Source organism: Anolis carolinensis, unplaced genomic scaffold (assembly GCF_035594765.1).
Source record: "Anolis carolinensis isolate JA03-04 unplaced genomic scaffold, rAnoCar3.1.pri scaffold_17, whole genome shotgun sequence".
In the NCBI taxonomy this organism is placed as follows: Eukaryota; Metazoa; Chordata; class Lepidosauria; order Squamata; family Dactyloidae; genus Anolis; species Anolis carolinensis.
Window position 1 is genome coordinate 2015476 of NW_026943827.1, and position 13800 is coordinate 2029275.

The 13800-nt window shown below is 45.7% G+C and overlaps 1 protein-coding gene across 1 annotated transcript; it reads right to left on the reverse strand.

The window, feature by feature from the left end:
* Positions 1-2049: 2049 nt before the first annotated feature.
* On the reverse strand, positions 2050-10888 carry LOC134294599 (zinc finger protein 572-like). The gene is made up of 2 exons (XM_062966171.1): positions 10757-10888; positions 2050-4205 (listed from the first exon to the last, which is right to left on the reverse strand). Exon 2 carries the CDS (start codon positions 4037-4039, stop codon positions 3182-3184), a length of 858 nt encoding a protein of 285 aa, XP_062822241.1. The 5' UTR covers positions 4040-4205; positions 10757-10888; the 3' UTR covers positions 2050-3181.
* Between the last annotated feature and the right edge of the window lie 2912 nt (positions 10889-13800).

Genomic DNA, 13800 nt, shown 5'->3' on the forward strand with positions numbered 1-13800 from the left:
GATCTTTTCCAGAATCTTGCCTGGTATTGATGTGAGGCTGACCGGACGGTAATTGTTTGGGTCGTTCTTTTTTCCCTTCTTGAAGATAGGGACCACATTCGCCCTCCTCCAATCTGCTGGGACTTCTCCCGTTCTCCAAGAACTCTCAAATATGATCGCCAGTGGTTCCTTCAGTACTCTTGGATGTAGCTGATCTGGCCCTGGGGACTTGAATTCGTTTAGAGAGGCCAGGTGTTCCTGGACAACTTGTTTCCCTATTTGGGGTTGGATTTCCCCCAATCCTTCGTCCATTCCATGTTGCTGAGGTTGAAGATGGCTTTCTTTTTCTGAGAAGACCGAGGCAAAGAAGGCATTGAGCAGTTCTGCCTTTTCCCTGTCCCCTGTCGCCATCACCCCATCTTCTCCTTGCAGAGGCCCTATCGCCTCCTTTTTCTTCCTTTTTCTACCAACGTAAGCAAAAAAGCCTTTTTTGTTGTTTTTTATGTCCCTGGCAAAGCCTGAGCTCATTTTGTGCTTTAGCCTTGCGAACCTTTTCCCTACAGGTGTTGGCTATACGTTTGAATTCTTCTTTGGTGATTTCTCCCCTTTTCCACTTCTTGTGCATGTCACTTTTGAGCTTTAGCTCAGTTAGAAGTTCTTTGGACATCCATTCTGGCTTCTTTGCACTTGTCTTATTTTTCTTCTTTGTTGGCACTGTTTGCATTTGCGCCTTGAGTATTTCACTTTTGAAAAACTCCCATCCATCCTTAACTCCCTTGTTTTTTAATATCGGCGTCCATGGAATGCCGCTCAGTAATTCTTTCATTTTTTGGAAGTCAGCTCTCTTAAAGTCCAGAATGCGTGTTTGACTTGTCTTAGTTTCAGCATTCCTTTGTATTGCAAACTGCAGGAGCACATGGTCACTTGCCCCTAAGGATCCAACCACTTCAACTGTATTGATCAGGTCTTCCACATTTGTTAAGATTAGATCAAGAGTTGCTGATCCCCTTGTTGCCTCTTCTACCTTCTGGACCATAAAATTATCTGCAAGGCAAGTGAGGAATTTGTTGGACTTTGTACTCTTGGCTGAGTTTGTTTTCCAGCAGATATCGGGATAATTGAAATCGCCCATGACTACTATATCTCTTCTTTGTGCCTGTTTGGTCAGCTGTTGACAGAAGGCTTCATCAAGTCCTTCATCCTGACTCGGAGGTCTGTAGTAGACACCCACGACAAGATCTTTTTGAGTCCCGGTTCCCTTGATTCTTATCCAGATGCTTTCAAGCTGGTTTCCCGGATTACAGTCTTGCATTTCTTCTGCAACGTAACTGTTTTTGACATATAAAGCTACTCCCCCTCCTCTCCCCTTTGTTCTATTTCTGTGAAAGAGGTTATAGCCCTCAATGGTTAAATTCCAGTGATGGGAGTCATCCCACCAGGTTTCAGTGATGCCTATGACATCGTATGTGTGGTGCTGTGCTAGGAGTTGGAGTTCCTCTTGCTTATTTCCCATGCTCTGAGCGTTGGTGTAAAGACATGTAAGCCCCTGTGACCTCCCCTTGAGTTTTTTATTTGGGATTATTGTGCTCTCGGCAGTTGGTCCTTGCTGTGTTTGTGCAGCCCTCCGTTTAGCCTTTCGACGGTTCCCTGTGGTCGTGGGTAATATATTGTTCGCCAGGCTGTTGTTCCCCTCCCCCAGTGGATCTAGTTTAAAGTGCGCCTGATGAGGTTTGTGAGTCTGTGTGCAAAAAGATGTTTTCCTACTTGTGTGAGATGCACCCCATCGCTTGCCAGTAGTCCATCCTCTTGGAAGAGTAGACCATGGTCAAGGAATCCAAAATGCTCCTCTTGACACCATTTTCTGAGCCAGTTATTGACCTGTACTATTTTTCCGGCCCTTGTAGAGCCGTGTCCTACAACAGGGAGGAGGGATGAAAAGATCACATGTACATTATACAGTTTTAGTATCTATCTGCCTATCTATATAAAGTTTGTATCTATCTGCCTATCTATATAAAGTTCAGTAGCTCAGCAGTTTAACCCACTGCACCACCAGGGGCTCTTAGATAATCCTGTTCATTTCTTTATTGCATAAACAAGCATTGCATAAGTAAACAAGTATAAAACTGATAAAGGTTAAATATAAATATAAATCGGAATAAATATAAAAGCCACCTCATTAAAGAGAATTCTAAAATAATGCCAGTGATAATGGAGAAGAAACTTCCTAAAAACTTTAAAAAATGGGATGGATGAGGAATTGAAAAGGAAGAAATTAGACAAAATTGGAAGTTGGAGGAAAACTACATAAAGGGAATCCTAGGTGATTTAAATATATCATGGCTTCATTGGGTTCAACTAGACCAGTGGTTCCAAAATTGGCAAAGAAAGAGCTGGGAGGAAAGAGAACCAACAAAATTTGAAAATATATAGTATTAAAAGAACAGACTAAAGAGGGCAATGAATATCTGAAAGGGATAACCAGTATGATATATAAAATATTAATAGAGATTAAAGGTGGGAGGAAAGGGATATTAACAAGGGAAATATGGGAGGAAGAACTGGGAATAAAAGTAGGAGAAAGAAATTGGGAAAAAAATTGGAAAGCAAGGCATCTCAAAAAATCTCAGAAATGGTTAGAACATTTTTATATATATATATAGAAGATGATGATAATAATAATAATAATAAGAAGAAGAAAAATGATTTTGAAAGTATATGGAAGAAATGTATTGAAGAAACATTAAGGAGAGAAGATGGGAATTAATATGCATTTTATAGAAATTTTGTTTACAAGGATGTTGGGGATGAACCACATGGAAGAGGAAACGGCACAAAAACTGCTTGTACAGTAAAGGTTATATGAAACGTATCTCTATATATTATTAGATCATATGTATTGAAAATTTTATATGGGGTTGGTTTAACCTGTTTTCCTAGTTAAACTGAACCATAGGGTTGAATTAGGAACCACGTCTAAAGTGTGTCACCAACATGAAAAGTTTGGAAAGCTCTGTCTTGGAGAGTCTCCCTGTGCTCAAATGCCACTGTTCTCTCCAATGTGAATTCTATGTCTATGTAGATTTCAATTCTCACAGAAGCTCTTCCCACATGCCATGCATGTATAGGTTTCGCCCATGTGAGTCCTCTGATGCGACGCAGATGTGCACTACGACTGAAGCTCCTTCCACACTCAGGGCATTCATAGGGCTTCTCCACAGTGTGTCCTTTGATGTTTATGCAGATCTCCACTCTCAGCAAAGCTCTGTCCACACTCCAGGCATTTATAAGGTTTCTCCCCAGTGTGAGTCCTTTGATGTGAACGTAGATGTGAACTACGAGCGAAGCTTCGTCCACACTCCAGGCATTTGTAGGGTTTCTCCCCAGTGTGAGTCCTTTGATGTTTACGTACATTTGAACTATCAGTGAAGTTCTGTCCACACTCCAGGCATTTATAAGGTTTCTCCCCAGTATGTGTCCTTTGATGTGTACGTAGGTTTCCACTCTGACTGAAGCTCTGTCCACACTCCAGGCATTGATAGGGTTTCTCCCCAGTGTGAGTCCTTTGATGTGAATATAGAACTGAATTGTTAGTGAAGTTCTGACCACATTCAGGGCATGTATAGGGTTTCTCCCCAGTGTGAGTCCTTTGATGTGAATACAGACCTGAACTCTGAGTGAAGCTCTGTCCACACTCCAAGCATTTATATGGCTTCTCCCCAGTATGAGTCCTTTGATGTGAATGTAGAATGTCACTCCGACTGAAGCTCTGCCCACATTCCAGGCATGTATAGGGTTTCTCCCCAGTGTGAGTCCTTTGATGTGTACGTAGGTTTCCACTCTGAGTGAAGCTCTGTCCACACTCCAGGCATTTATAGGGTTTCTCCCCAGTGTGAGTACTTTGATGTGAATACAGACCTGAACTATGAAAGAAGCTTCTTCCACACTCCAGGCATGTATAGGGTTTCTCCCCAGTGTGAGTCCTTTGATGTAAATATAGATCTGAATTCTGAGTGAAGCTCTGTCCACATTCCAGGCATTTATACGCTTTCCCCTTCATGTCAAGAGTAATTTGAGTGATTGCAATACAGATATTTGACTCCTGTCTTATTTGCAAGTGAGGTCACAAATTCAGCAAGATCACCACCTTGGGAGGATTTCTTCTTCCTATAATACTGTTTTCCTTATTGCATTCAAGAGGTGGCTCCACAGAATCCTCGTTTTCCCTGGTCAAGAAAGAAGCAAAAGAACGAGGATGAAAAGCAGAAACCGTCTTTATCTCCAATATTTCCCCCCTTTCCCTTAATAGGTCAGGTTGAAAATCAAAATATAGCAGAGCCCCGGTTATCCGAGATAAAGGAGCGGGCCCCATCTTGGATAACTGAACGGCTCAGATAGAGTGAGGGCTCACTGAGGGACGTCTCCCCTGCTCTTCTCACGGCATGCTCCTCATTTCTGCTGGAGCAGGGGCCTGTCCCTCCGAGAAACAAGGAGCGTGCTGCGGGTTTTCCACAGACAAGCTGATGCTGGGGGAAACTTTTGGCCGAGGGAGATCCGGGGAGACATCCCTCGAGGACCCCTCGCCCAGTGATCGCTGCAGCAGCCTGGGCTGAGGTCTCGCCGACTGATGTCCCTCGCGAGCCCTCACCCCTTGGGAAGCGCCTCGCCATCGCTGCTAGGCAGCAGATCTCGAACTCGAAAGGAGAGGGAGGGGCGCCCCCGGTGGCGCCTCGGATAATAGGGATCCTCGGTTAACCAGAGCTCGGTCAACTGGGGCTCTGTGGACCAAGAAAAGCAGACATCGGGGTCTCATGAGCACACACAGAGATCAGCAAGGACAATCAATGACGCTTTAAGAAGAAGGGAATGAATCCAGAAAGACAGAAGAAAAGAAGGGGGGAGGGAGGGAAGGAGGAAGAAAAGAGTGAATAATAGAAAGAAGAAAGGGGAACTCCTTCCAATATTGGAGCATCACATTGATGTCATTGGGTCAAACACAAATGTGCCTAAAGGAACAGAAGGCTGACGGGCAGAAAGGAACGGCTCCTTCCAATATCAAAGGGTGCCATTTGCTGGACAATGGGTTTCCCTGAAATACCAGGATGTGCTAAATGCTGAGGGACACAAAGGTGACTGGGCTGCCTCCCGTCCCACAATGGGTCCAGGTCTGCTTCCCGAGTATCCCAAATTAGTCTCCCGCTGCCACCAAATTCACTGCCTTTTCCCAATGGAACCCAGCAGCCAACCAAGAATTTGCCTCCTCACCAGTCTAATTCCAAAACATATCGATCCTTGTTGGCATGTTCACAAAAGGAGTCTCTGCTGAACCACGTCCCCTTTGGGCCATTCTCTCTGTTGGCTGAGCCCCAATTCCTCTGTCTGCTGTGTGCCAGAGGAAAGGGTAGGAAAGGCTTAAGGGAGAGGCAGAGGGAGGGGTCATGCAAATGGAGAGAGAAAGGAACCCTGGGATGTGCTCGCTGTAACCTGCAATGTCTTGGGAGGGAGTGACTTGGTGGATCCTCAGCACTGGGAACTAGAGCCCGTTTGTGGAGGCCGGAGGCTGTTTTGTGAGCGGACACCCATGCCACATACACACAGACAGGTTTTTACTTTCTTATGTGTATAGATAGATTTTATTTAAATTGAGTTGGCTTTCTTCCTATTTTTTTGTAAATGTTGTCTTATGCAAATTATATTGTTATTGTTACAAATGTTGATGTATTGTATGTGTTTTTACGGCACTATTATGCGTTGTTGTAAGCCGCCTGAGTCCCTTTTGGGAGATGGTGCCGATTATTATTATTATTATTTTATTATGACACAGCAAACAAGATAGACATGCTGGATTTCATATCACAAAATCACGAGTCGAACACTTCCCAAGTGTCTAAGACTGTGTGATGTATTTTCGGATGATGTGCGCAGATCCCAGCAGGGTGGCCTTTTGCTGTTGGCAGATCGTAATTTTGTCAATGTCTATTGTTTCCAAATGCCGGCTGAGATCTTTTGGCACGGCACCACCGGGACCATCTGCACTGGTTTCTGCCAGTCTCTGAAGTTCAATCTTGAGGTCCTGATTATTATTATTATTATTATTATTATTATTATTATTATTATTATTATTATTATTATTATATATAAAAGAGTGATGGCATCACGGCAATTCACAAAACAACAAAAGGCCCCCCAACCTCAAAATTTGACAACACAACCCATCATCCACGCCTCAAGGTTGATACAACAAAAAGAAAAGAAAAATAAAGTCCTAATTAGAGGGAGAGCAATAATTTTTTTCATCCAATTGCTGCCAGTTTAGAGGGCTAATCTCTGCCCACTTGGTTGCCTAGCAACCAGCCAAGGGACAGCCAGGTTTCAGTTAGGGGACAGGCAGATTTAGGCCTCACTTAGACTTCTTCCTCAGATTATCTAATTTGCACTGGATTATATGGCAGTGTAGACTCAAGGCCCTTCCACACAGCTATATAACCCATTTATAATCTTATATTATCTGCTTTGCACTGGATTATCTTGACTCCGCACTACCATATAATCCACTTCAGTGTGCATTTTATACAGCTGTGAAGAAGGGGCCTCATATAATCCAGTTCTAAGCAGATAATTTAAGATTATCAATATACAGTAGAGTCTCACTTATCCAACGTAAACAGGCCGGCAGGATAAGTGAATATGTTGGATAATAAGAAGGGATTCAGGAAAAGCCAATTAAACATCAAATTAGGTAATCGTTATACAAATTATCCAAAATATCATATTATACAACAAATTTGACAGAAAAAGTAGTTCCATGCGCAGTAATGCTATGTAGTATTTACAGTAGAGTCTCGCTTATCCAACACTCGCTTACCCAACGTTCTGGATTATCCAACGCATTTTTGTAGTCAATGCTTTCAATATATCATGATATTTTGGTGCTAAATTCATAAATACAGTAATTACTATATAGCATTACTGTGTACTGAACTACTTTTTCTGATAAATTTGTTGTCTAACATGATGTTTTGGTGCTTAATTTGTAAAATCATAACTTAATTTGATGTTTAATAGGGTTATCCTTAATTCCTCATTATCCAACATATTCGCTTATCCAACGTTCTGCCGGCCCGTTTATGTTGGATAAGTGAGACTCTACTGTACTGTATTTACAAATTTACCACTAAAATATCACAATGAATTTAAAACACTGACTACAAAAGCATTGATTATGAAAAGGCAGACTGCGTTGGATAATCCAGAACATTGTATAAACGAATGTTGGATAAGTGAGATTCTTCTTTAATATGAAATAATTACTGGGATAGAATAATGCAGAACAATATAATCTCTAAAACCAGGACAGTAAATAAACAGGGGAATTCCACACAGGAAACAATCGGGGCCAGCTAACACCTCCCAACAAAGTATTCCCATCATCAAAGTCTGGAAAATCCTCTGTTTTCTCAGGGCCACAGACAGTAAAAGCACATAAAATATCGCAAACAACACCACTCTGAAAACAAGGGAATTCCAGACAGGAAACAATCAGGACCAGCTAACACCTCCCAACAAAAAATTCACTCAGGGAAGAAACAGCCAGGCTTTAAAGCTGCAAGGCCATTACATCCTAATCATTTTTCCTAATTGCAGCATTCATACTTGCCTCCAACAAAAAAAAAAAAAACCAATCAGAAATATTGTATATTCACAACCTTTAGGAAATAATATCCCCTGATGGCGCAGCGTGTTAAAGCGCTGAGCTGCTGAACTTCTGGACCGAAAGGCCACAGGTTTGAATTGGGGGAGCGGAGAGAGCCCCCACTGTTAGCCCCAGCTTCTGCCAACCCAGAAGTTTGAAAACATAGAATCATAGAATCATAGAATAGTAGAGTTAGAAGAGACCACATGGGCCATCTAGTCCAACCCCCTGCTAAGAAGCAGGAAATCGCATTCAAAGCACCCCCGACAGATGGCCATCCAGCCTCTGCTTAAAAGCCTCCAAGGAAGGAGCCTCCACCACGGCCCCGGGGAGAGAGTTCCACTGTCGAACAGCCCTTCTCACTGTGAGGAAGTTCTTCCTGATGTTCAGGTGGAATCTCCTTTCCTGTAGTTTGAAGCCATTGTTCCATTGTGTCCTAGTCTGCAGGGCAGCAGAAAACAAGCTCCCTCCCTCCTCCCTATGACTTCCCTTCACGTATTTGTACATGGCTATCATGTCTCCTCTCAGCCTTCTCTTCTGCAGGCTAAACATGCAAATGTGAGTGCATCAATAGGTACTGCTCCGGCGGGAAGGTAACGCCGCTCCATGTAGTCATCCCACATGACCTTGGAGGAGTCTACGGACAACGCCGGCTCTTCGGCTTAGAAATGGAGATGAGCACCAACCCCCAGAGTCAGACACGACTGGACTTAATGTCTGGGGAAAACCTTTACCCTTTACCTTAACTACCACCAATTCCTCAATTCTTTATTTCCCAGACCACCAGACTTCGCCACAGCAACGCGTGGCCGGGCACAGCTAGTATCTATATATATGTTCTGACCATTTCTGCCTTAAAGTAAACAGCCAAACTAAACACCCAAAACCCACGAAACTTGGTTAAAGTCATGGTCATCCCCACTGTGTTTAGACATTAAAAAAAACAGACAATTTGGAAATAACAGAAAAAGCTGAAAACGCAAAAAAACCTTACTGCGCACATGCGGAGCAGCCGCCCCCGCCCAACTGAAAAAACCCCAGAGAGGGAGAAAGAAGGCAAGAAGGAAGGAAGGAAGGAAGGAGAGAAAACGTGGAGTCTTCTTCTTTCCCACAGAGAGATGAAAGGAGAGGCAGGAAGGAAGGCGCCGCAGTCTTCTCTCTCTCCCTCCCTCCCTCCCCTCGGCCTTCTTGTAGACGGACACACAACCCTCCCACTGACACATCTCCCTCCGCCCTGCACACCCCGTATTGCCACCCTGCCCCAGTTTCCATATACGTTGGCTTAAAAACAAACAATGCAGGGACAACAAGCAAAAACAAAAAAGGGAAAGACAAGGAGGAAAGTGTACAATAAGACTCAAGGCACCTTTCAATGAGGCAGATGAGGGCTCCCACCCGGGGCCACCTGGTAGCCAAGGAGATGCTTCTGGGTGGCCCTCTCACTGCCAGCTGTGTCAATCCCAGAGCAACCAGTATCCAGCCAATGAGCCTGCAGTGGGTTGGTGACAAAACACGCAACACACTAAAAAGAGAGAAGAGTTCTATGAGACTAGTGGATCTAGTTGCTGTGGGTCAGCGTGGGCCTCGGGCAGAAGTTCTGGTGGTGTGGCCCACAAGGCAGGCCAAAGGGCACGCTGGGCGGGAGGAGCTCGGCCTTCCTGGGTCCCTGGTCCACGGGGTCACCAAGAGTCGGAAGCGGCGGAAGGAAGAAACAACAACAAAAGGTTTTTGCGTATCAGACACCTCTCTTTCTCAGGCACAGGCATCTTCTGGCAAGTGAGTGTGCAACCGGGTGAGGAAGCAAGTCTGGCCTAAGCCTGGGGCCGGCCGGTGGCAAGATGATGGTCACTTTATTATATTATATCAGGGGTCCCCAAACTTTTTCAACAGGGGGCCAGTTCACAGTCCCTCAGACCGTTGGAGGGCCGGACTATAGTTTAAAAAAAACTATGAACAAATTCCTATGAACACTTCACAGATCTTACTTTGAAGTAAAAAAAACAAAACAGGAACAAATGCAGCCTCAATGTTAATCATCATCATCATCATCTAAATAATAAAGGGGGTCGGAAGAGACCCCTTGGGCCATTTAATTAACCCTCTTTTGCCTTTGTGACCAAAAGCACTTGCAAAGCACCCTGACAGATGGCCACCCAGCCTCAATGTTGTTAATAATAATAATAATAATAATAATAATAATAATAAATCACACAGTCCTAAACGCTTGGAAAGTGTTTGACTTGTGATTTTGTTATTTGAAATCCAGCATATATATCTCATTTGCTGTGTTATGCTGTGTCATTGTGTCAATAACAATAACAATAATAATAGTAAAGAGGGTTGGAAGAGACCCCTTGGGCCATTTAGTCCAACCCTATTCTGCCTTTGTGCACCAAAAGCACAAACAAAGCACCCTGACAGATGGCCACCCAGCCTCAATATTGTTAATACTAATACTAATAATAATAATAATAATAATAATGCACCACACAGTCCTAAACGCTTGGGAAGTGTTCGACTTGTGATTTTGTTATTCGAAATCCAGCAGATAGATCTCATTTACTGTGTTATGCTCTGTCATTGTGTCAATAATAATAATAATAATAATAATAATAATAATAATAATAATAATAATAGAGGGGGTCCAACTCCCTTCTGCCTTTGTTCACCAAAAGCACTAGCAAAGCACTCCTTAATAATTAATTAAATAATAATTAAAATACCATTATAAGCCAGCCAAGCTTTCGAAGGCGCGCACGTTACATGTAATATTTCTAATCATATTGCAGTATAGTACGATATAGTAATAGATAATGCTGATCTTGTGCTATGCTAATAATCTATTGTACTGTATGTACATATCATTTGTAAGCCGCTGTGAGTCCCCTTCGGGATGAGAAGGGCGGGATATCAATGCAGTAAATAAACACATAAACAAACAAGTCCAAAGGGAGGGGGGGAGGCCTTGGCGGCCATTGAGGCCTCGTTTCTTCCGGGAGGGAGGCAGGCCCCGCCCCCTCCACTCCCCTCCCCTCCCCAAAGGGAGACACACAATCCAGAGAGAATATCAATATAAATACCAACCCCTCTCTCTCTCTCTCTCCTCCTTCGCGGCTCCAGAGGAAGCGCCTCAGAAAACAATGGCGGCGAGAGAGGCTCTGCGCAGGCCCAGCCAGGAAGAAGCCCCGCCCCTCCTCCGCCCCTTGGACCCCCATTGGCCGAGTCCGTGACGCCCCGCCTACCAGCGGGCCCCTATTGGCTCCGGCCTTGATGGACGGGTGACCAGGAGGGGCGAGAAGGAAGGCGGCTTCTGAGGGCAGGACGGAGGCCCGGCCCCCTCTCCGTCGGAGGGAGTGACGTCAGGGCGTGGGCGGGGCGTGGGTTCCTCCTCACAGACACCCTTCCGGGGGGCGGGGCTTCTCCCTCTGAGAGACGGGAGGGAGGGGCGGGGCCTTGGCCTGGCAGGGGAAGGGAGGGGCCTCATTGGCTGAGCAGGGGAGGGCGGGGCCTTGCCTCTTGAGGCCCCGCCCAGCACAGAGGACCAACCCGGGCCGTTCGGAGGGCGCCCTTCCCAGCCTGGCCGCTGCGTGGCAGCCAAGAGCTCTGGTGACGTCAGAGCCCCGCCCCCTCCCTCTGCCTCTTCAGCCCGAGCGGCGGGCTTGATACAGGAGAGTCTCACTTATCCAACGTCAACGGGCCGGCTTGAACGTTGGACAGGCGAATATGTTGGATACTAAGGAGAGATTAAGGAAAAGCCTATTAAAGATCAAATTAGGTTATGATTTTACAAATTAAGCCCCAAAACATCACGTTTTACAACAAATTTGACAGAAAAAGTAGTTCAATACGCAGTCATGCTATGTTGTAATTACTGTATTTACGAATTTAGCACCAAAATATCACGATGTATTGAAAACATTGACTACAAAAATGCGTTGGATAATCCAGAACGTTGGATAAGCGAGTGTTGGATCAGTGAGACTGTCAAGGACAGAATGCCACCAGATAAAGTTCAACACAGTTTATTAAAGTTACAGAACTAAAAAGTGCCCGTATGAAACAAAGGACTAGGCAAACACTTGCCTTCAGTGTAAAAATACACAAAAAAGACTCCGCTGATAATAAAAGCGGTAACAAAGATAAACCGGATTAAACAGGAGTTTAATCCGGGTTAAACAGAAAATGCTTACTTCAGCCTGGCAATTTAAACAAACAAAAGCTGATAAACAAAGATTCAAAGAAACAGAAAAAGCTGGCAGCAGATTCCTCTCTGCTGCTTCGAAAGCTGCCAATGAGTAACTAAGGTTGTTACTCCTCCGTGCAACAAACAGAATCCGGATCCAGGCGCTTCAATCAGGGTAGCAACGGTCAGCAGGGTCCCAGTCCGGTCCGAGGTCGAAAGCCAGGTACAGATGTCTTTGGTTCACCAATTCCACCGAAAGCCACAGAAGGGGTAGTCCGAGGTCGTAGTCAGTCAGTCAGTCCAGCGTCAATCCAGAATAGGCAATTAATGTCCGTCAAGAAGACGACGGAGGTCCAAGCTAATAAGATTAAACACAGGTTGCACAACAAAAGCCCACACAGTTCCTCCCGCCGTCTATGCCCAGTGTCCTTGGTAACTTACGTATTCAGCAAACGAAACACACCCGTCTTCAGGAAATTCCCAACAAGAGCCCAAGCGTTCGTCCAGATTACCTTGCCCAACGCAATTAGCCCTGGATTCTAAACCCCATTTTATGCCAGTTTACAACTCCTCATCGCTGTCAGCTGTTACCCTAATTCCAGGTGCCTCATCATCATCATCCTCATCAGAGCTAAAACACCTTTGACTACGCCCCACAGCATCCCCAGCTGTGGATCCCGTCCCATCCCTCCAACTTGTCCACGGGTCCGATCCTGCAACCCGCCAGTCGCTTCCCATGCTATCATTACCAGGAACATCCAAATCCTCCCTCACACGAGTCCATTCCATATCATCCTCCTCTGAGCTAACCACCTCTTCCTCCATTCCCTCGGTAAAACCCTCAAAGGAGTCTTCGTCAGTTGGTTCTGCAAATAAGTCCCGCAGCCGTTTCCTCTCTCGCTCCTCAAGAGAGTCTGACTCTCGAGGAGTCTTACGACCACGTCTCCCAGTATTGGAGCCATAAGGCTCAACCATAACAGAGACTCTAATACCCAATATTGTCATATCATGAAGAGTTTCATGGCCGGAATGGGTGGCTTGCTGTGAGTTTTCCAGGCTTGGTCCAGAAGCACTCTCTCCTGACGTTTTGCCCACACCTGTGGCAGGCGTCCCCAGAGGTCTGTTGGGAACTAGACAAGTGGGGTTGATATATCTATCTATCTCTCCCTGTGGAATAACATCCCGGGTGGGAGAAAGAAAGAACTCTTGACTATTTGAGGCAATCTTGTTCTTTCGTTTATTGACGTTCTGACCGTATTTCCATCCCACCCTTCTCGCCCTCGTTTTCCCCGGAATAGGCAGTAAGAGCACCTCAAGCTCCCCAAAGCTTCTGCCCAACTTTCTGGGCGGATCACGAGGCCACGACACAGGGCAAACCTTCCGTGCCATGAGACCGACGGCAGAGAGCCAGACGCAGAGGCCGTGGGACATTCCAGCCTCACCAGGGTCTGCTCCTCCCCACCTTGCCGGCCTCCCCCTGTTTCGTGGTGTTTGCACCCGACCTCAGTGGAGGTGGAGGCGTGTGGCCATGAGGACTTCGGGGGAGAAGGAAGGAAGACGGATGGGCTTCCGTGAGGACAAGAAGACTCACGACTGTGGGCGAAGAAGGAGACCCTGTGGCCCGAGCGGTGAATCCAGGCCAGAGGGTTGTTGCGAGTCCACAAGAGACGTTCTTTCTCAAACCACCGCCGGAGCGGGTGGTTGCCTCCCAGCTCCAGGGCTTTCTAGAAGACATCAACTACCTAGATCAGTCACAGTCTGGTTTCAGGCCTGGTCACAGCACCGAGACGGCCTTGGTCGCCTTGGTGGATGACCTCCGTCCTTCCTGGAGGGTCGATCCCAGATGGTGAAGCTGGGAGACGCCTGCTCGGACCCCTGGCCTTTGAGCTGTGGGGTCCCGCAAGGTTCTACTCTGTCTCCCATGCTCTTTAACATCTACATGAAA

Excerpts from the sequence above, each read along its gene's own strand:
- LOC134294599 (XM_062966171.1), bottom strand. The coding sequence starts at position 4,039 with ATGAAGGGGAAAGCGTATAAATGCCTGGAATGTGGACAGAGCTTCACT.